Here is a 20,787-nt window from a genome sequence, read left to right as displayed (position 1 = left end):
ACTTTCAAGGACTCTTCATTTCATGTTCTCGATATTTATTCCTTATTTATTTATTATAATTATTATTTCTTTTGTTTGTATTTACATAGATTCTTGTCTTTTGTACACTGGTTGAATACCCAAATCGGTGCGGTCTTCCATTGATGCTATTATGGTTATTTTTCTATTATAGATTTATTGAGTATGCCTGCAAGAAAATTAATCTCAGGGTGATATATATGTAATTTGATAATAAATTTACTTTGAACCAAACTTTGAACAACTATGAAGAAAAATAAACAGTGAATGTTTTGGGCCAAGACCCTTCAGCATCACCCCGATGAAGGGTACCAGCCTGAAATGTTGAATCTTTTTTCCTCTCCATAGATGCTGCCTGACGTGTTGAGTTCCTCCAGCATTTTGTATGTGTTACTCTGAATTTCCATAACCTGCAGAATTTCTTGTATTTATAACAATAAGTCTAATTGTCTGAGCAATCTCCAGCACTGGAAGTATTACATTTACTTAGAGAATTTGTTCTGGCCAGATGCCAGACTGCAGATTTTATTAGATAAGGTTTCAGTATCTTCTTTCCCATATGCTCAGCTCAAAGCCTTAAATTACAGATACAGGGTATATGGGCAAATTGAGCCAATGGCCTAAAGTTGCTAATGACTTTCAACAGAGATAAATACAAGATCACTTGCTGCTGACCCATAAAGCAGAATATGCTCTAATCAGCGAAGGTCCAAAAGAGATAAGGGTCCACACACAGAGATCATTACAATGTCACAGTTGGTACAAACAAATAAATAAAATGGCTAAGGTCAGCTGGCCTGTACATCTGGTAGGCTGGAATAAAATTAAAAGAGCTTACATTACAGAAATACAAATTTCTGGTTGAACCACTCTTCAATGAGCAGTGTACCCTGGGAAGGACATGGTTGTGTAGAGAGTACAGAAAAGACTTATCAGGATCACACCTGGGATCCAAAGGTTAGATGACAAAGGTTCATGAAATGCTACAGCTGTATTTTCTGAAATCTGTTTAAGTCAGCAAACAATTAAAATTTTCAGACATTAAGACATCTGCTCTATTTCTGCTGGTCAGGTGTCATGCATTCACCTAAAAACTGGAGCCAGGCTTCTCGCAGCACTGAAGGTAGAAAATATTAACTTATGAGTGTGGCAGAGATTTTGAAATCTCTTCTGCAAACAATGAATGCTCGATCACTTGTTAGCTTGATGCCTGTGATTGACTAACCAATTTAACTAACCAATGGATTTTTGTTTCGAAATGCCTGCGTGACCTAGCAACTTTTACAAAGTACAATTTGTCACAGTTTATTTTTAAATACAAGGAGAGAAAGGCCACGCGGTTTATGTCAAACTTAAGTCCATCAGTGACAGCTAACTACTTGTGGTAGTGAATTCTGCAGTCTCACCATTATATACACAAAAGGACATTTTGCTGTTTGGAATGTCATCTAAAACACTGACAAACTTCTATAGATACACAGTGGAGAGTCTCCTGACTGGCTGCATTACAGCCTGGTATGGCAACACCAATGCCCAGGAACAGAAGAGCCTACGAAAAGTAGTGGATAAAACACAGGAAAAGCCCTCCCCACCACTGAGCACATTTACAAGCAGCATCCATCATTGAGAACCCCCATCATCTGGGCCATGGTCTCTTCTCGCTGCTGCCATCAGGAAGGAAGTACAGGAGCCTTAAGTCCCACACCACCAGATTCAGGAACAGTTATTACCTCTCAACCCTCAGGCACCTGAACCAGCGTGGATAACTTCATTCACAATCTATGGACTCACTTTTGAGGACTCTGCAAATCATGTTCTCTGTATTATTTATTTACTATTTATCTTTATTATTTGTTGTTTTGTATTTGCACAGTTAGTCTTTTGTACACTGGTTGTTTGTTATTATATTGCTTAGTTTCCATTGATTCTGTTATATTTCTTTGTTCTACTGTGAATGCCTGAAAGAAAATGAATCTAGGGTAGTATATGGTAACATATACATGCTTTGATAATAAATTCATTTTGAACTTTAGACTTATTAATTACACACTTGATATTTATACCGCCTGTTTTGGATCTCTAGATCAAAATCTTAATTATCTGAAAAAAATACCTTTGCTAGAACACCTAGTTTGCTAGAATATCAGCTACCCAGTTAAAACTTTCCTGCTTAGCACGCCATCACTGAGCTAAAGTCAACATGGGTGGAACCACAAAATGGTATAATCTATTTATACTGCACACATGGTATCTGAAGTAAAATTGTAACTGAGATCAATAGATTTTGACATGGATGAATTTCAAGCAAAAAGGTCTGGTGAACAAAGCATAGGTTTAGCAATGTTTATGTTGAATAATAGGACAGTGTGAAGAGGGACCACTCCTGTTTCTATTATGACCGCCACTCAGTAGTCACTTTATAAAGTACAATAATTCGTTAATGGAAATATCTAATCAGCCAATCACATGGCAGCAACTCAATGCATAAAAGTATGCAGATATAGTCAAAAGGTTCGGTTGTTGTTCAGACCAAACATCAGAAGAGATGTCATCTAAGTGACTTTGACCGTTGATGAATGTTGGTGCCAGGCAGGGAGGTTTGAGTTTCTCAGAAACTGCTGATCTCGTGGCATTTTTACACACTACGGTATCTAGAGTTTAGGGAGTGGTGGGAAAAAAAACTAAAGAGCATCCAGTGAGTGGCAGTTCTGTGGGAAAAAATGCCTTGTTAATGAGAGAGGTCAGAGGAGAATGGCCAGACTGGCTCAAGCTGACAGGAAGGTGACAGTAACTCCAATAACCAACAGTGATATGCAGAAGAGCATCTCTGAACGCACATGTTGAACCTTGAAGTGGATGGGCTACAGCAGCAGAAGATCATGAGCATTCACTCAGTGGCCACTTTATTAGGTACAGGAAGTAGTTAATAAAGTGGCCACTGAGTGTATATAACTCTAACAATGGAGTCAAAGAGACCTGATCACAGTTCAAGTTCAAAGTAAACTTATTATACATCATCAAATAGTACTTTGAGATTTTTTTTCTGGGTATTTACATGAAAACAATGAAATACTACAGAATTTATGAACAATTTACAAAACAGGGACTGACAAACATCCAATGAGCAAAAGAGGGCAAATCATGCAAATTATAAATTTGAAAACTAAATATATAATACTGAGAACATGAGTTGTTGAGTCCTTGAAAGTGAGTCTATAGTTCAGCGTTGCAGTGAGAGAAGTTACCCATGCTGGTTCAGCAACCGAATGGTTGTAGGGTAATAACTGTTCCTGTGTGAGACCTAAAGCTCCTGTACCTGCTACTCAATGGTAGTAGCCAGAAGAGAGAATGGCCTAGATGATGGAGGTCCTTGATGGTGAATGCTGCTTTCTTGTGTGGTCATTAGATGTGAATAAGATGTTCTTTGTGGGAAAGAAGGGCCATTTCTGTATGCAAATACCACACATTTTCTCCTTCATCAGGAAGTTATTGTGCTTGAGGAAAGTTGTACCTACCAATAAAAATTACACCTAAAAAAACAATCAAGGACCAAAGGTGCCAACATATATGGAAACACCTACAGATGGACTAGTGCTAACCAGCTTCTGCCTCAGGAAAGTAGCTGCTTCAGAAAGCACAGTGGCCTCTGTCTGAGCTAACCTCACTTCCTGGCTAGCTTTGGAAATGATTCGGGTGCCAGATTTGTTATGTAATAATTTATCTCCTTGGTTGTTTCAGTGGCTTCCAACTTCCTTCAGGATGAAGCATAATTAAATGTGTGACAAGAACCAAGCTTCCAAGCATTCAACTGCAAGACAGGAAGGACTGCAACCCCATTAAATTCTGCACTTCACTGCATTAGACTGACACAGTGACCATTTACTGCTGACACTGGAATTTTTTAAAATACCGCAAGGCCACTGACTTCAAACTGCATCCCACCATATTGAAGATCATCTCCCCTATTTCCTCTTGGCTGTGCAAGCAGTTAACTTCTATATACAGCTGCTTCTCAGGTTATGGGACACATGACCCACAGAAATCTGATTTTATGTATATTCTCCCATGGATTTTTGAAGAATTTTTCATCCTAGGAAAGTTAGTAACAGAAATGTAGACTAGTTATTCATGAGCAACTGAGTACAGTATATCAGAAAGACAAGAGTTTCTGTGAGATTACCAGAAGGGTTAATAGAGTATACGTTTCATTAGTTTAATTATGGGCATCATTAGGATGAGCATTGAAAACATTCAATGAAATGGACGAAATGCAGTGTGTGCATATAAAATGTAAAAGCACAGTACAGGCCTTTCGGTCCACGATGTCCTAATGTACTCAAGATCAATCTAACCCTTCCTTCATACAAATACCTCAATTTTTCTTACATCCATGTGCCTATCTAAGAGTTCCTTCAATGACCCTAATGTACCACCCCAGCACCCCCCACTCTCTGTTTAAAAAATTTAACTCTGGTATCCTTCCTCCACATACTTTCCTCCAACCACCTTAAAATTATGCCCCCTGGGAAAAAGCCTCTGGCTATCCACTCGATCTATGCCTCTTATCATCTTTTACATCTTTATTAAATCACCTCTAATTCTCTTTCACTCCAAAGAGCAAAGCCCTAGCACGATTGACATATGGCATATGGAGAGGGATATGTGATAGGTAACATATAACAGCAAGATGCGGTATGAACAAAATAAAACTGTATCAGGTTTGACTGGTTTCATGGCTCTGAACTCACTTACATCAACTTTAGTTCTGTCTGAATGTTATTTTCTTACTTCTATTGTTTGTGCGATTTGTTCTATTTTTTGCACACTGGTGTTTGATTGTCTTTTAAAATTCATTTCAACCGTGCTTCTTTGTTTTGTCTGTAAGGAGACGAATTTCAAGGTTGTATATAGTACACAAACTTTGATAATAAATGTACTTTGACTGTTAAGGACAGGGAGACTCACCCTGCACTCAGTGGCCACCTTAATAGGTACAGCTGCACACCTGCTTGTTAATGCAAATATCTAATCAGCCAATCATATGCTAGCAACTCAATACATGTGGACAAAGCCAAGACGTCCAGTTGTTGTTCAGACAAAACATCAGAATGGGGATAACTGTGACCTATGTGACTTTGACTGTGGAATGATTGTTGGTGCCAGGCAGGGTGGATGGAGTTTCTCAGAAACCGCTGATTTCCTGGGATTTTTATGGACAACAGACTCTAGAGTTTACAGAGAATGGTGTGAAAACAGAACGAAAATCCAGAGAGCGGCAGTTCTGTGGGTGCATGTCGAAGAATGGCCAGACTGGTTCAAGCTGAATAGAAAGCAACAGTAATTCAGATAACCACACTTACAACAATGGTGTGCAGAAGAGCATCCCTGAATGCACAACACATCGAAACCTGAAGTGGATGGACGACAACAGCAGAAGACACCAGGTTCTACACCTGTACCTAATAAAGTGGCCATTGAGTGTATTCCAGGCAGTAGGCTTTTATTTGGGTTTTGAGGGGAATTGTTCATTTCTGATTTATGAAGGAAAAGAATCACTTCTAGTCAGTTCTGAGGAATGAAACTCTTACATAACCAGAGGACTGCCGGTGTGTTTTATTTTCCTGTTGAGTCCTGTTTGCATTACCCTTTTAAAGAAATGCATTCCAAATCACAGCTTGCTGCATAATGGAATCTGAGAAATCAGTTTTCCATGCATCCAGTCAACTGGTTCCATCATTCCAGAAATCAACAAGCCAAGATGCCAGAGCCTGTAAACACTCCATAAAAAGCCTTTTTAAGGAAAGTATGAGAATAGTGGCCATAAATGGTTAAAGTGGCAACGTTGGCTCCCTTGAGAGAAAACACCACAAAAGTTTGAAGTTATTAAAATCTCAGTTACATCTGTATCAGCACAACAAATGCAACAGAGCAGAAAACAGATGAGTTATGCTCATCTTCAGCAAGACAGCCTTGTATTTAACCAATGAAGTACTTTTATAGTGGTGTTATTATTGCAATCTGGGAAATGTTGTAGCTACTTTGCATACTCAAGGTCCCAATAAAGCAGTTAGACAAATCATCTGATAATCTGTTTACTGTGTATAACTTGAGGACTAAATATTGGTCTGGAGAACTCTGCTGTGATTCTTCATAGGAGCACTGTGGAGTCATTTTCATCAACCCAAGCAAGCAAATGGGCTGTGCTTAACATCACACCAAAATGTCAAAATGATTACAGGCACAACAAACCCCTTGAGGTGCACACACAGTGGCTACTTTATGAGGTACTGCACCTCCTGTCCCTAACAAAGTGGCCACTGAGTACATGTTCATCAGCTGCCGAGTCTCGCCTGTCAAACATCCTTCATAAAATCACCAAGAACATCTCACTGCCAATATAACGGTTCACCCAAAAAAAAACTTCCCTGTGAATAAAATAAACCCAAGCCACTGCTATAGAGTGGTTTCACACCTACCAACCCTCCCTCTGACCCCAGGCCACTTCATTGGAGTCTGGAGCAGGACCAAAACGGGTTCTAGCTTCATAGAATGAAAAACCATCTCAATCTCATTCACACCACTGACCACCAAGGTACACCAGTTCAGGATTTCCAACCGCAGTCATTTCTTTTTGCAATACTTCCCACCATGTTCATCTCTCACGACATCCACCTGAACTTGCTCAAATATTAGTCCATCTTAAGACCATAAGGTATGGAAGTAGAACTAGGCCATTCAGCCCACTGACTCTTCTTTGCCATTCTATCATAATTATTTTTCCTTAATCCCATTTTCCTACTTTCTTCCTGTAATCCTTAATTCATCTTACAAATCTAGATCCTATCACTCTCTGCCTTCAATACATCCAATGTCTTGGCCCCCAGGGCTGTCTGAAGCAACAAATTCCATATTTCCACTGGCCGGAGAAATACCTTCTCTTCCCTGTTCTAAAGGTGCGTCCCCTTATTCTGAGGCTTCACCCTCAGAGCTTAAGCTCTCCTACTAATGGAAACATCTTCTCCACGCACACTCCATGCCTTTCAATATTCAGTAGGTTTCAATAAGGTCCTCTCTCATCCTTCTGAACTCCATTCAGTACAAGCCCAAAACCATCAAAATCTTCTCGTTTAATATTTCCACTGTCAAGGCACTGGGCAGTATGAGGCACAGGTGATTTTTCTCTTCATCACTGCATCAAGTCCTGCACTCAACTAGTTGCCTTTTAGCAAGAACATCTACTCTTCATCAATTGCTACTCAAAGGATGTTGACTTTCTACTTGCATCCTCAAGTTGCTTAGCTCCAGCCATTTTAGAATCATCAGAGATGTAACACAGAATCAGGCCCTTCAGCCCACCAACATGCTGACCATCAGTCACCCATTTAGATAGCCTACATTAATCCTAATTTTTCTCCTCCCACCTCCACTCAGTTACACCTTAGAGGTAATTTAAATGGTCAGTTAACCTACTAACTTGCATAGGTTTGGTGCTTAGGAGGAAACAAAAACACCTAGAGGAATCCAACACAATCACAGGGAGAACGTGGAAACTCCACACGGACAGCACCCGAGGTCAGGGTTGAACTTAGATCTCTGACGTTGCAAGGCACTGGCTCCAACAGATGCACCACTCTGCCACCCATTCAGCTAACTTGACGTAACTTGACTCCACTTCACTCAATCGAAGTACTTGGATCAACAAGCTTTAAACAAATATTGCTCAAAGGTCCCTGCTGAGAAGCTTAAACCAAGCATGAGATACCGACACGCACACAAAATAAGTGGTGAAATAACTACAAATATACGTTGCCTGGATACACAAAGTCAAAGCAGAGACATAACCAATGGGTGCTAAGGCAAACCAGCTCAAGGATACATAAATTAAATATTAAAATAATACCTGAAAGTGCAAAATAATCGTCCAGATCAGTCCCAAGGTGAGCTTGGGATTCCCATCAGTTATGTCATCATTTCTGATGTTCACCAGTTTGACCTGTCATGCCAGAAACAAAGGGCAAGTTAATTAAATTGTTTACTACAGTGCAAATTAATGAGGAAGAACAGAATCATGCACAAAATGGTGGAGGAAAACAGTAGATCAGGCAGCAAAGGAAAGGAATAAAGAGTCAACGTTTCAGGCCTGGACTCTTCACCAGGACTGGAAAGGAAGGGAGTGGAAGCCACAATAAGGTGGTGGAGGGAGTGGAAGGTGTGCAGTCTAGAAGGCTTTAGGTGAAGCCTGATGAGGGGGCAGACAGGTGGCTAGGGGAGCTGAAGTGAGAAACTGGAAAGTGATAGGTGGAAAAGATGAAGAGCTGAAGAGGAGTATATATTTGATAGCTCAGCAAAGCTCCAAAGCAATTTTACTATTCCTAATGACTTAAATGGACTTCTGTGATTCTGCACTGGGCCAGAGTGAGGGAATGCTTTAATCGAGAGAATTTCCAGCCTAACAACTTGCCTGTAATTGGAACTGGGCAGAAATGCAGAGTTAAGTCAAAAGAAGAACCAACAAGTTCAAAAGAAATGTTGTAGGTTTTCACTGAACTAAATGCTTTCCTTTCTTCCTCCATTTAGTCAAAACTGAAAACCATTTTTGGTTTCTGGTGCCATGGCCTGACCCAAGAGGAGTTCCTCACTTCATGGCTGGGTTTTCTAATGCACCCTTCCCTCACTGACGCACACACTATGCAAGAAAACAGCTGAAACTATTGTTGAGATGGTAATCCAACATCCCTGTCCACCTCAAAGCTGGAGGAATGTCTCACTGTACAACCAGAGCAATACAGAAGGTGGTCACTCAGTCCACCACAATTGTGCTGTCATAGGGAAAGAACTACCTTATTGCAGCGACACAGTGGTGTAGTAGTTAGGACAATGCTTTACAGTACCAGCAGCTTTGGTTCATTTTCTGCCACTGCCTGTAAGGAGTTTGTATGTTCTCCCTTTGTCACTATGGGTGCTCCAGTTTCCTCACACAATCCAAGGACATACCGGTTGGTAGGGTAGATCCGGTAAGGTAGATTTGATCATTCTAAATTAGCCCGTGCTTAGGCTAGGGTTCAATCAAGAGTTGCTGGGTGGCACAGCTTGAAGGGCCAGAAGGGCCTGATTTGTGCTGTATCTCAATAAATAAATTTAGTTCCGCTTCCTAGATTCGTGAGCATGTCTTATGAGAGCTGAATGAGCTAGGGATTTTCTCTTTGGAGAGAAGGAAGATGAGGGGTGATGTGATGGAGGTGTACAAGATAAGGGGTACAGATAGAGTGGCCAGCCAGAGACATGTTCCCAAATGATCAATACAAGCAGCATAATTGTAAGGTGCTGGGTGGAACGTATAGGGGGGGACATCAGAGGTGTTTTTTTTATATACACAGAGTGATAGCTACATGGAACACGGTGCCAGAGTTGGAGACTGAGACAAATATGTTAGGGATATTTAAGATAGGCACATGGATGAAAGAAAAGTGGAGGCTATGTGGGAAGGAAGGATTCGATTGATCTTGGAGTAGGTTGAGAGTTGGCACAACATTGTGGATAGAATGGGCTACACTGTGCTGTACTGTTCTACATTCTATATTTCCCATTACTCCGCAACTCTCCCCTTCGAGTTTAAATAAAATATATCATTTTAGTTATTAGTGAAGCTGTTTCCACTGGTTTTCAGCATTGTTACTGTAGAAAAGTGAATTAGTTCCCCGCCTCTTCCAAAACTGTTTTGCCAATTATACACAGTCAATGTAAATTGTTTTTTAAAAATCCCCTGCCAGCAGTAATTAATACTCCTCTTTAGCTCTGTCTAAACATTTTATAATTTAAAACAGCATGATTAAACCTCCTGTAGGTCTTCGACTGGAAGAACAATCAGTGCTTCTCTAAAGTCTAGTATCATTCAGGTAAACCTCCCCAACTATAAGGCTCAGGTGTCCTTTCTGAAGTATGATACCAGCACATCAAATTTCAGCTGAGCCCCAACAATTTGCATAACTTTCATGATTTTTCACTTGTATTTATAAAACTAAGAACTTCATATGAATTAACCACCTAGTGACCTGCCCTCTCACATTCAAAGCTGTGTGCATACAAAATCAGAGACTATCTAACCAGGCAGATTGGATATCATTGAATGTTGAAAAGTCCTAAATGTTCCATTTTTCGGAATGTAAAAGGCAGAATGTAGTCACTGGGTTATTTTCTCTCACCAAACTCCATCAGCATTAACATTTATTTCATTCACTTTCCATGAATTTATGTAGAGTTCTTATAAATGTATTTGTACTAATTCACTCAACCACCCTATAGTGTCAGTCTGGAGAAGGCCTGACCTGGTGATCTGGTAGAGATCATGGTTTGTTTGGCTGTTGTAGCCCATTGTATGTTAGCTGCATGTTGTTTTGCTCAACATGGTGGGCCTGCTACGTTGGCACCAGAATGCGTGGTGATGCTTAGGGGCTGCCCCAGCACATCTTCAGATTATTTTGGCTGTTAATGAAAACGATGCATTTCACTGTATGTTTCATAATATAAACTACTCCATAGTACCCAAAATATCATCAAGGAGAGGTGCCACAAAAAGATGGCGTCCAATATCAAGGACCCTCACCACCCAGGACACGCTCTCTTCTCATTACCATCAGAAAGGAGATACAGAGGCCTGAAGGTGCACACTCAGTGATTCAGGAAAAGCTCTTTCCCCTCTGCCATCCGATTTCTAAATGAATGAACACTACCACACTACTTCTTTATTTATGTTTTTGCACTCCTATTTAATTTAACTGTTACATATATGTGTGTGTGTGTGTGTGTGTGTGTGTGTGTGTGTGTGTGTGTGTGTGTGTGTGTGTGCGTGCGTGCGTGCGTGCGTGTGTGTGTATATAAACTGTAATTTACAGTTATTTTTCCTATATTATCATGTATTGCATTGTGCTGCTACTGCAAAGTTAGCAAATTTCACAGTACATGCCGGTGATATTAAACCTGACTCTGTTTCTGACGTGATTAATAAATAAGTCCAAAACTAAATCCAGCTGAAGTCTGGATGAAGATAATTTCACTAATTTCTCAGGGGCATTTATTGGTGAATATCCTATCTGCGGCCTCTCGATCTCATCTCAAACTGTCACCGCCCTGTAGAAAGATTTTCTGGACATTCACACGACTAAACCCTACACTGTCGACCAGATCACCATTCCAAGCAAAGGTGCCCAAGCTCTTCTCGCTGCTGCGTGCATCCCAAACACACCTGCCGACGTTTCAAGTAGTCCAGTGCAATCTGTACATTCTGTAGTCTGTGGAAGCGCATACGTCCCTTCTCACGAGGCTGCATTTAAAAAGAAACAAGGATATCTTATTAATAAGCCCCCTCAAAAGAGTGTTAGAGAAAATTCCTCACTTTAATCAGATATTAGCACTTGAAGGCTTCACTGCAGCTCCTCGAAGCTTTGCATGCATTGTTGTGGCTGCATAGCATGTGTTTGATCCAGGAGAAATGCAGTGGGTGGAAAGCTTGGCAGATTGAAGCATTTAACAGCAGTTCCAAATTTTCCATACATCAATTTAAATGCCCAAACCAAGAGTCTCCTCGCCATCCTTAATGCCAATATCTGAAAGCAGGAAGAAACCTTGGACAATCCCAGTGCACCAATCATCTGCTAACTCTTTCCAGAGGCAATTTAACACTGGGGAAGATCTCACCTGCTCTACTTAGGGAAAAAGTGTGCAAAATGACAAGCGCACCACATAGTTTAGGGTAATGTCAAACTGCCTCTGAAACAGCCTTACCAAATCCAATCTTTTGAAACATGAAATGATTCAATTCGGGAAGTACCACAGTATTTCTGAATATCACAGAACAAAGTATGACCTGCAGAATGAGAGAGAGAATCACCTGCCCTCCCCTGCAACCTGGCTTGGTTTGGTCCTTAAGTCAGTGCCATGATGCCAGAAATCAGCATGGAAAATCCATTCGGATGGAAGAAGCAAAGGACACAACATATATTTACTTTTACAGAAAACAAATCCTTCAGTGCTCCTGTTAGTTGACATAAGAACCAAGCAAAGGCAGATGGTGCTAAATAAGGTCATCTACACCCCCTCTCAGTGGTAGAGGATCTACGAGTATATAGTCTGTAAGTGAATAGCTACACAAAAAGTGACATTCTCTCAGTCAAATCACATTTTGGAAAAATAATACTCTGAAGTACGTTAATGGTCAGCTTTATCCTATTATTAATTCCCAGTTTTGGATTCCAAAGCCCATCACTATGTCAAATTACCAGTAGTTAACTCTTTGTTCTGTGCATCAGAGTATCAGGAGACACTGCTATGCTGGTCAACTATATTACAACAGGGTTCATAGCAGACAGTCTACTTAGACAAGAAGTCAAAAAGCTCACTGCGGCCTACAGAGCCTATCATTAAAAGAGTCACTATTGACTACAGTAAACAAACTACAGCTAAGACTACTGTAACATCTCCTGGTAAAAATGTCATATAATTTTTCCAGCAAGATGCAGCAAGTTAAAGAAAGTTAGAAAAATCAGTCAGGTGTGTAAGATCAATCCCAGTCACTTACAGATGTGATCAGAGAACAAACGGCGCAATCTGCAACATTCTGGTTAGAAACATGCACTTGCAACCTTTTCCACAAATTTCAGTTCTTAGCACCTATCCAGAAGACCTTAAAACAACTCTAACTCAGCAACTACAGATGGATGAATTTTTGGATCATTACTATAGTCTGTCTTAAGATGTTTGTCATTATTTTGTTGGAAGGTTTCTTCAAAATGCAAAAATACTCTGCTATTCAGCACTAAGTACAATATTATTAATAAATTATTGCCAGCAATGGTTGAGAGACTATGGTTAGCTACCTGTGGATCAGTTGACCAAATGCTTAGCCAAAAGGTAGGGTGACAGCCAATAAGCATTAAGCAGCAAAAATATCAGATTGATCTTAAGATTTAACACACACAAAATGCCAGAGGAACTCTGCAGGTCAAGAACGGAATAAAGAATCGATGTCTTGGGCAGAGGTGAACAGCAGAAAAGGTAATGGACTGAAAAAGAAGGAATCTGATAGGAGAGGAGAATGTATCATTGGAAAAAAGGAATGAGGAGGGGCTTAGAAAGGAAGGAACATTGTTCTTAGAGTAGGTTAAAAGGTTAGCACAACATCGTGGGCTGTGCTGTAATGTTCTATGCTCTAAAACCTTTGATGCTAAACCCTTGAAGACACTAAAAGTGGAGGGAGGGGTGGTGGAAGAGGGAGAGATGGAAGGAGGTGGGGAGTGAAGTGGGGGTAAAGTGGAAGGTGCTGAAGACCAAAAGTGGAGGAGCAGATACAGTCAGGCTAAAAGAGAGCAAGAATCATAAATAAGGGCAAAGCCACTGAATTTGAACATGAGGATAGTAAATATTTATAAAAACTGCTGAACTTGGAACAGTGCAGATCCCATCACAAGGTCAGGAGAAAAATAGTCTGAATGAGCTGAATTTTACAGAATGGAACAAGATGGTCAAATGGGAGTTGTTAAGTCTGAAGGTACAAAGGAGTGGAACAGGGCTGCAGCAGCAGGTGAGCCAGGGAAGGAGGAGAAGATGTTGGGAGTGTTATGATTAGATAAAACACTTGAGGTGGCACAGTGACATAGCCCGTAGTGCTGCTGCCCCATAGCTCCAATAACCATAGTTCGATCCGGTTTGTCCTCACAGGTTTCTCTGGTTGCTTTCCACATCCCAAAGATATCCAGATTGGTAGGTTAGTTGGCCACTGTAAATTGCCCCTAGTGTGCAGGTAAGATATAGAATCTTGAGGGAAGTTAATGGAAATATTGGGAGAATAAAAACTGGAACTGGCGTAGGATTCATGCAGCTGGGTGTTTGATGGTTTGGACTCAGTGGGTCAAGGGTTCTGGTTCTGTGTTGTATGCCTCTAGAACTCTAGTATAACATTGAGATTGGGGAAAGTCTAATTCAGCTTCAGGCTACTGCCTGGGACCACAAGTAAACCGATCGTTCAGTCTTTCCAACACACAGCTGATCCAGCATTGAATACCCAACAAGAAGCCAGACTTACTTCTTTGAGGTATAAATCAGAATGTTAGGGCTTAAGTCTCCAAAACAACGTGGTTCTCTGATTGAAGGAGTACTAATGATTAAACAAGTGGAGAAAGGAGAAGAAAGACTGAACATCAGGAGCAGGAAAATCCTGAAGCTAATGGAATGACATCTGATCCTCCACTAAACATTCAGTACCTCAGAAACACACACAAAATACTGGAGGAACTCAGCAAGCCAGACAGCATCTATGGAAAAGAAAACAGGCAACGTTTCGGGCCAAAGCACACTCAGAACTTTGATGGAACCTTTTCCCACAAATGCTATCTGGTCTACTGAGTTCCTCCAGCATTTTGTGTGCATTGCTCAGATTTCCAGCATCTGCAGACTTTCTCTTGCTTGTAATTTCAGTACCTCAGTAATACTGGTACTAGGTAAGTTTCATGGTAAAGAGACGTGTCAACGCAACATGCTTCTAGTTGTTTCCATTCCAGTCACCCTCGCAATACAAGCTTGACTGGCAGCTAATCCTAGGTTACGTGTGCACCAACTCAAGCTGGAGCACCTCCAGAGAGTTTGTCATATGCACGTTTCACCAACCTGAGGATAGTTTTCTCGCATGCTTAGGATCTTTGTACAAATAAACAACAACATTCAAAGGAAAAGCTAAAAGAAGGCCTAAGATTTTACTATTATGGTTGCTTGCAACAGTGTCTAGAGATTGAATGTGAAATCCTTCTGGTGGGTTAGCAACCCTAGTGAAGTCAGCAATATGTTGGCAATGCAAAATAGCAAGTAGGTAGCCATCTGCTATTATTGAAATAAATTGTGCCCAAACAGCGCAAGCAAGGAACATTTTTACAAAAGATGCCAAAGGGAACCACCTCACTTGGACCCACTTACATAATAGGACAGACTGGAGCCTTTCCATCACCCCACCTGTAACCAATCCCTGACCCACCCTCTGAAACCTCTAGCTCATCGAGTGTTGGGTTCAAAAAAGGAGTTTTACTGAGGGACTTCCAGCTGAATCTCTTTGGATAGTGACTAATATTCTATCAAATGAGAGAGAAAGGAAATCCAGTTCCTATTTTGATACCTTTCGTAACTAGTATAAAACGTAATCCTGTTTGATCACTGCCAATGAAAATGCTTGTTTCAATGACAAATTCCACCTGTCATTCCATTGCAAAGTCGAAGGTTTTTATTCCCTTGACCCTTAACGTCTTGTCCAACAACCCAATTTGAATTTTATGTGGGTATAATACAAACTCTAGCTTTCAAATTTTCTCTAATGACTTCACCTCAGAGACATGTGGGGAATAGAAGTGTAAGGAAGACTTCAACGATTAATTCAGCAAACAGAAGGAACAAATATGATGGTGTCATTTTGACACAGGAAATAAGAATTCGGATTATTATTTTTCTCTTGCTTGCCCTCGTAAATTAAAAAAAAAGTATAGTTACTGCCAATCAACAGCTCATGTTGAATAATATAGGGGTCTCCATTTAAAAACCCCTCCATAAGCAGCTGGCATTAATCTGGTTGGCAGTAGTTTAAGGCACCTGTTGTAGGGTTTGCCCCCAAGTGTAACACTCACAAAATGCCAGAGGAAGTCTGCAGGTCAGATAGCATCTTCCCTTTTCATTTCCAATCTTGATGAAAGGTCTCGGCCCGAAGCATTGACTGTTTATTCCTTTCCATAAATGTTGCCTGACCGGCTGAGTTCCTCCAGCATTTTGGGTGTGTTGCTCTGGATTTGCAGCATCTGCAGAATCGTTTGCGATCATGATTTGCCCCAAGTGCACTGTCTTTACTAGAAAGTTAGCACATTACTAGAGTAACTTTTAGTTGTAATTATGTTATGCAATCATTTCACCAAACAGCATAGGAAACATTAGTACAGTTATTGGGGGCTGGTCAAGCAACCTACCCCCTTATCACCATCATCCTCCTCATGCTGGCCACACGCGCATGCTTCCTCAGCACTCACCAACCGTAACGTCTTCAGTATGTCTCGCTCCCTTGGCTATCGAACCATAGAGAAGGTACAGGAAAGAAGGACAAAGAGACACAGGATAGACGAGAAATGAAGAAAAAAGTCTTATGAAATGAAAACACAAGGCAAACATAAAACAAGAGAAGAGCAAACAAAAGGAAGAGGAAACAATGCATACTTAAGAGGCCCAGTTGCTATCGGTAATCTTTCATCAAAGGGCAGCCTGCAAACAAGAACCCCATTACTTCCACATTACTCTCCAAGTTATTGATCGCCCCAGCTCAGCTGCATCTAAACCCTTTGAATAAAATAGTAACTTCTGGATGCTCTGCAGATGAGGCAGCAGTTGGGAAGAGAAAAAGTTTATGCTTCCATTCAAGGATTCTTCAACAGGAACTCTTATAATGAAGGATCATCCACTGAAATGATCATTTTGCTTCTCTCTTCATGAATGCTGCCTAACCACTGAGCATTCTTGGAATTTTCTATTTTTTAAAATATATTTCAGATGTCTAGCATCTTTTTTGGGCTTATCAAAACCCTGCCTCTCCTTACCCAACGATCAATCTCACCAGGAATTGAAGACGATGGATGCCTAACACACAACAATGATAATTACAGTTGGGCAATATTTGCCGGAATTGCCAGCATTGCCCACAGCTTTGAAAATGAATAAAGTCCCCTTTCTTAGGTAAGTGACCAAACTGGACAAAATGCTCAGAAGGACTTGTTCTGCCTCTACTCTGTCTCTGCAAAGAATTAATCTCCCAATACACAGAGATAATTTGCAGCAGAATTTTTTAAAAGCAAACATGAATTAAGAAAAAGTTTTGTATAACTTGTAAAATAGAGCATCCACCATCTTCAGAAATGAAAAACAATTAAACACAGAATATGCAATATACACTAGGAAGGAAATCCTTGATGGAATCCCAGGGGTTAAACCAATTAAACCTTCAATACAGATCTGGACTCACCAGGGTGTCCCCAGAGAGGGCTTCCAGGAGAGAAATCAGGTTGTGTCCATCTCGCAAGTCCTCGTATAGATCATTTATGTGTTTCCGTACCTATTAAAAAGATATAATTAAAATACAATAAGCTGTGTTTAACATGCAAATACCAGTTCTTCACAATAATTGGCTTCAGCAGTCGTTAGGAGATATAATACTAGCTGGGATGAACATTCAATTCTTCTGTCAGTTGCTCAATAATAACAGTCTGCTACAGTACAAGTTAGAGGACTATGCAACAGCAACAGCCCAAGAAATTAGCTCATTATCATCCTTAAGGAAAACTGCAAAACCTCACTGAAACACATTGATAGATTTTTTGTTTTAAGTTGAAAGTGCAAAAGGTGTAAACGGTATGGAATTTGTTTGGTGTATCCAGGATGAATTCCTGTCACAATGGGTAGCCAAGCCAACTGGTGGAGAGGCCATATTAGATCTGATACTAGACATTGAACCTGGTCAGGAGACAAATCTCTCAGTGGGAGAGCATTTCAGGGATAGTGACCACAACTCCCCAACCTTCACTATATCTTTGGACCAGGATAGGAACAGACAGTTTGAGAAAGTAGTACTGTACAATTTGGTGTTCTATGCATTAAGACTTCTCCAATGACTGATTTGTCTTCATCGCAGTGGATTATTGTCAGGTAAAATCTGACCTCAGGAAAGGAGATATATTTTCAATAAACCCTCAACTACTGAGGGAACCAAAGATGGTCCCTCCAGAGAGTGGTGCTTAGTTGAATAGTAGGGACTAACACTCTTAGCTGCTCATATCTCATCATTCATATGAATAGCCCTAAAGCAAAAGTGTACTTTTGGCATATACAAATATTGAAATTCAGCTCATAGCACTGTGCAAAAGTGAGAATTTGTATTGTCATATTATTGGCTACTAATAATTCATGAGATTTAATGTTGCCCCTCGGAAAATGCATTTGCATTATGTTAGTTACTGAATTAAAGCAATACTAAATCAATGTATCAGAATCAGAATTAGGTTTAATATCACTGACTTATGTCATTAAATTATGGCAGCAGTTCAGTACAAGACATAAAAATCTATAAATTACAATTAAAAAAATATAGATTTAAAAAGTAATTAAATATGTAGTACAAAAAGAGAGCAAAAATAGTTTCATGTCTCCAGTTCAAACTTAAGTTTAATTGTCATTCACCCATCATGATTAACCATGAATACAGCTAAACAGAAGTGTTTCTCCAGGGCCAAGGTGCAAAACACAGTGCCAACAGTCACACACACCACACAGCACATATAGCGCACATGCTAGGCGCTGGAGAAACTCAGCAGGTCAAGCAGCATATATGCAAATAAATAAATCGTCGACAATTTGGGCCGAGACACTTCTTCAGGACATACTGTGCACCACATTTGGTTATGATGGCAGAAAAACATACAGTCACAAAAAAATATACAGCCCAAGTCCCTGAATGGCATGGCCTATAGACTGATGGTGCATGGAAAGTTCTGCTGAATTCACTTTTCAGCAAGAAACAGCATGGAACAGTTCCTCATCACGCACACCACCTGATCAGAAATCTGATGACAGAGCAGAAGAAATTGTTCCTTAAATGTTGAGTTACATAATGTACATTTTACTTTAATTATTGTGCATTCATTGATAAAACAGGCCCAAAACAAAATAGAGAAATAGAGACCTGTCCAAAGGTCATTATTATCTTGAATGTAGTTCCTCACTGTTATGTTTTTAATATTTCAGTGGTATTTGAGTAATATTGTAAATACAATATTTTATTAAGCATTCTTTTTTTGTTTACATAATTCATGTAAAGTATGTGAATGCCATATATTATTACGCCACGATATCATAAGTGTGCACCTCACTAAAGTTAGAACTAACAGTAGACACATTTTTCTTTCAATTTTTTTTTATGTTTTGAGGTTGCAGAGCATAACAGTGGTGACAATTAAGTTTTAAAACAAACCCAAGATTACCTACTAATAGTTGAAAAGCAGCACATTTCTTTTCAGAAGTGCAGCAAGACAGCAAGTTTAAAAAAAGGCAGAAGATGGACAAAATTTACAGATTCATAAACAATGAGCTCCAGGTAAAAATAATAATAATAAAACTTTAAAAAGCAGAAATGGCTGGCTGAATCAGAAAGATAGATGTGTTTGATTGCACAACAGATAACTAGATATTGTACACTGAAGAAATTGAGCAGTATTTTGAAGTAAATGAAATAGCCAATGCAAAGTGAGTGCCAGTGTTGCTAAATGCTTGACTGATGCAAACTAATCAGCCAAAATGACATTTGCTGATATTATGAAAATAATGCAGGAACATTTGGAACCAAAACCATTGCTGATTGCAAAACACTTTAGGTTTCATAAGCAGAATCAAAAGGAATGGGAGTCCATTTCAGCTTATATCGCTGAATTGAAGAAGTTGTTCGAGCATTGTCAGTTCAGTGATAGGCTTAATGTTGCACTCAGACATTGTTTAATTTGTGGAATCTTACAAGAAAGCATTCAAAAACAGCTTCTAACTGAAGCACAACTCACAGTTAAAAGGGCAGTTGATATTGCTGTTTCAATGGAAACCGCAAACATACACAATTGAGTTCCAGTCAGGAATGAAAGTGAGCATTAACAAATTCGCAACATCTAAACAGAAACTGGCCTTCGAACAAACTTCGTCATTGTTGTGGCAGAGGTCACATACACCAGACCATTGCAGGTTGAAGGGTGATACTTGGAGAAACCAAGTAGAGCCCATGCAAAGAGCACATTGGGTAGACAAGAAAAAGGATTGAACATGGAAAAAATAAAGATAAAAAGTCAAGTTGCAGTTTCAAAAAGAGCACTAATCTACAACCTGTTGAGGAATATCTGATAATGATGAGAGTGACACAGGACTGGGTAGCTTTGAGATTTATAGTGTGGAAATTGACAAGAGACAAGCAATATGGTTTATACCAGAAGTGAATGGCAACTTAATTAAAATTGAATTTGACACTGGCTCGGTTGTTTCAGTCATCCCTCAAAATGAGTTTGAACAGCATTTCAAAGATACTGAACTGAAGCCTCAAGATATAATGGAAAAAAGATAACTCATGTGGAAATGCCATTTATAACAGAGAAATACAATGGCCAACAAGCCACACTGGGCTTGTTGTTTGTTGTACTTCACTGTTACGAATGACATTCCCACAGGAATTGTCTCATAGTTGTCTCAACCACTCACGGCACCACAAAGCTGGCCCTCCTGATTTTTTACCACAAAGAAGGCTTGTACGTGGTAAAACTAGAAGGGCCAGCATTGTGGAGCCATGAGCGGCTGAGACAAATACAACTTGATTGGAGATCTATCCACTATCAACGGGTCACATTCCCTGCAATATAGTCAACTGAAAGCAAATTTAAAAAGGTACTATACTAGATGATGGCATAACAGTGTTCAAGGATGGCACTGAGAAACTCAAACATATCAAGAGTAAAATAGTACATTCCACTTCTCTGTAAATCTTAGAGATTGTAGTACATCCTTAGAAGGTTGGCGTCATTCAATGTCTGTAGTGAGATGCTGAAGATGTTCTATAGGTCAGTTGTGGAGAGCGCCCTCTTCTTTGTGGTGGCGTGTTGGGGAGGAAGCATTAAGAAGAGGGACGCCTCACGTCTTAATAAGCTGGTAAGGAAGGTGGGCTCTGTCGTGGGC

At 40.0% G+C, this 20,787-nt stretch overlaps 1 protein-coding gene and 1 long non-coding RNA gene across 7 annotated transcripts in view; one reads left to right on the top strand and one right to left on the bottom strand.

The window, feature by feature from the left end:
- The window catches only part of dst (dystonin), a 579,575-nt gene that overhangs the window by 396,256 nt on the left and 162,532 nt on the right, over positions 1–20,787 (bottom strand). For 4 of the 6 annotated variants that reach the window (XM_073056534.1, XM_073056535.1, XM_073056536.1 and 1 more), the window contains 3 exons: positions 17,054–17,143; positions 11,261–11,338; positions 7,919–8,011 (listed from right to left, as the gene is read on the bottom strand). In XM_073056534.1, the coding sequence (XP_072912635.1) occupies positions 7,919–8,011; positions 11,261–11,338; positions 17,054–17,143 (261 nt within the window). Of the gene's footprint in view, positions 1–7,918; positions 8,012–11,260; positions 11,339–16,010; positions 16,107–17,053; positions 17,144–20,787 lie in introns of all 6 variants that reach the window. The other 2 variants (XM_073056532.1, XM_073056533.1) reach the window with 1 other exon arrangement.
- LOC140733343 (uncharacterized) overlaps positions 12,985–20,787 on the top strand; it is a 68,830-nt gene continuing 61,027 nt past the window's right edge. Inside the window, exon 1 of the long non-coding RNA XR_012100271.1 lies at positions 12,985–13,068. This is a non-coding gene — a long non-coding RNA (uncharacterized lncRNA). The remainder of the gene's footprint in view (positions 13,069–20,787) is intronic.

The sequence above is a fragment of the Hemitrygon akajei genome, chromosome 9, assembly GCF_048418815.1.
Source record: "Hemitrygon akajei chromosome 9, sHemAka1.3, whole genome shotgun sequence".
NCBI classification, from domain to species: Eukaryota; Metazoa; Chordata; class Chondrichthyes; order Myliobatiformes; family Dasyatidae; genus Hemitrygon; species Hemitrygon akajei.
Note: the sequence above shows the minus strand (reverse complement) of the source record. Positions and strands in the feature narration are given on the sequence as shown.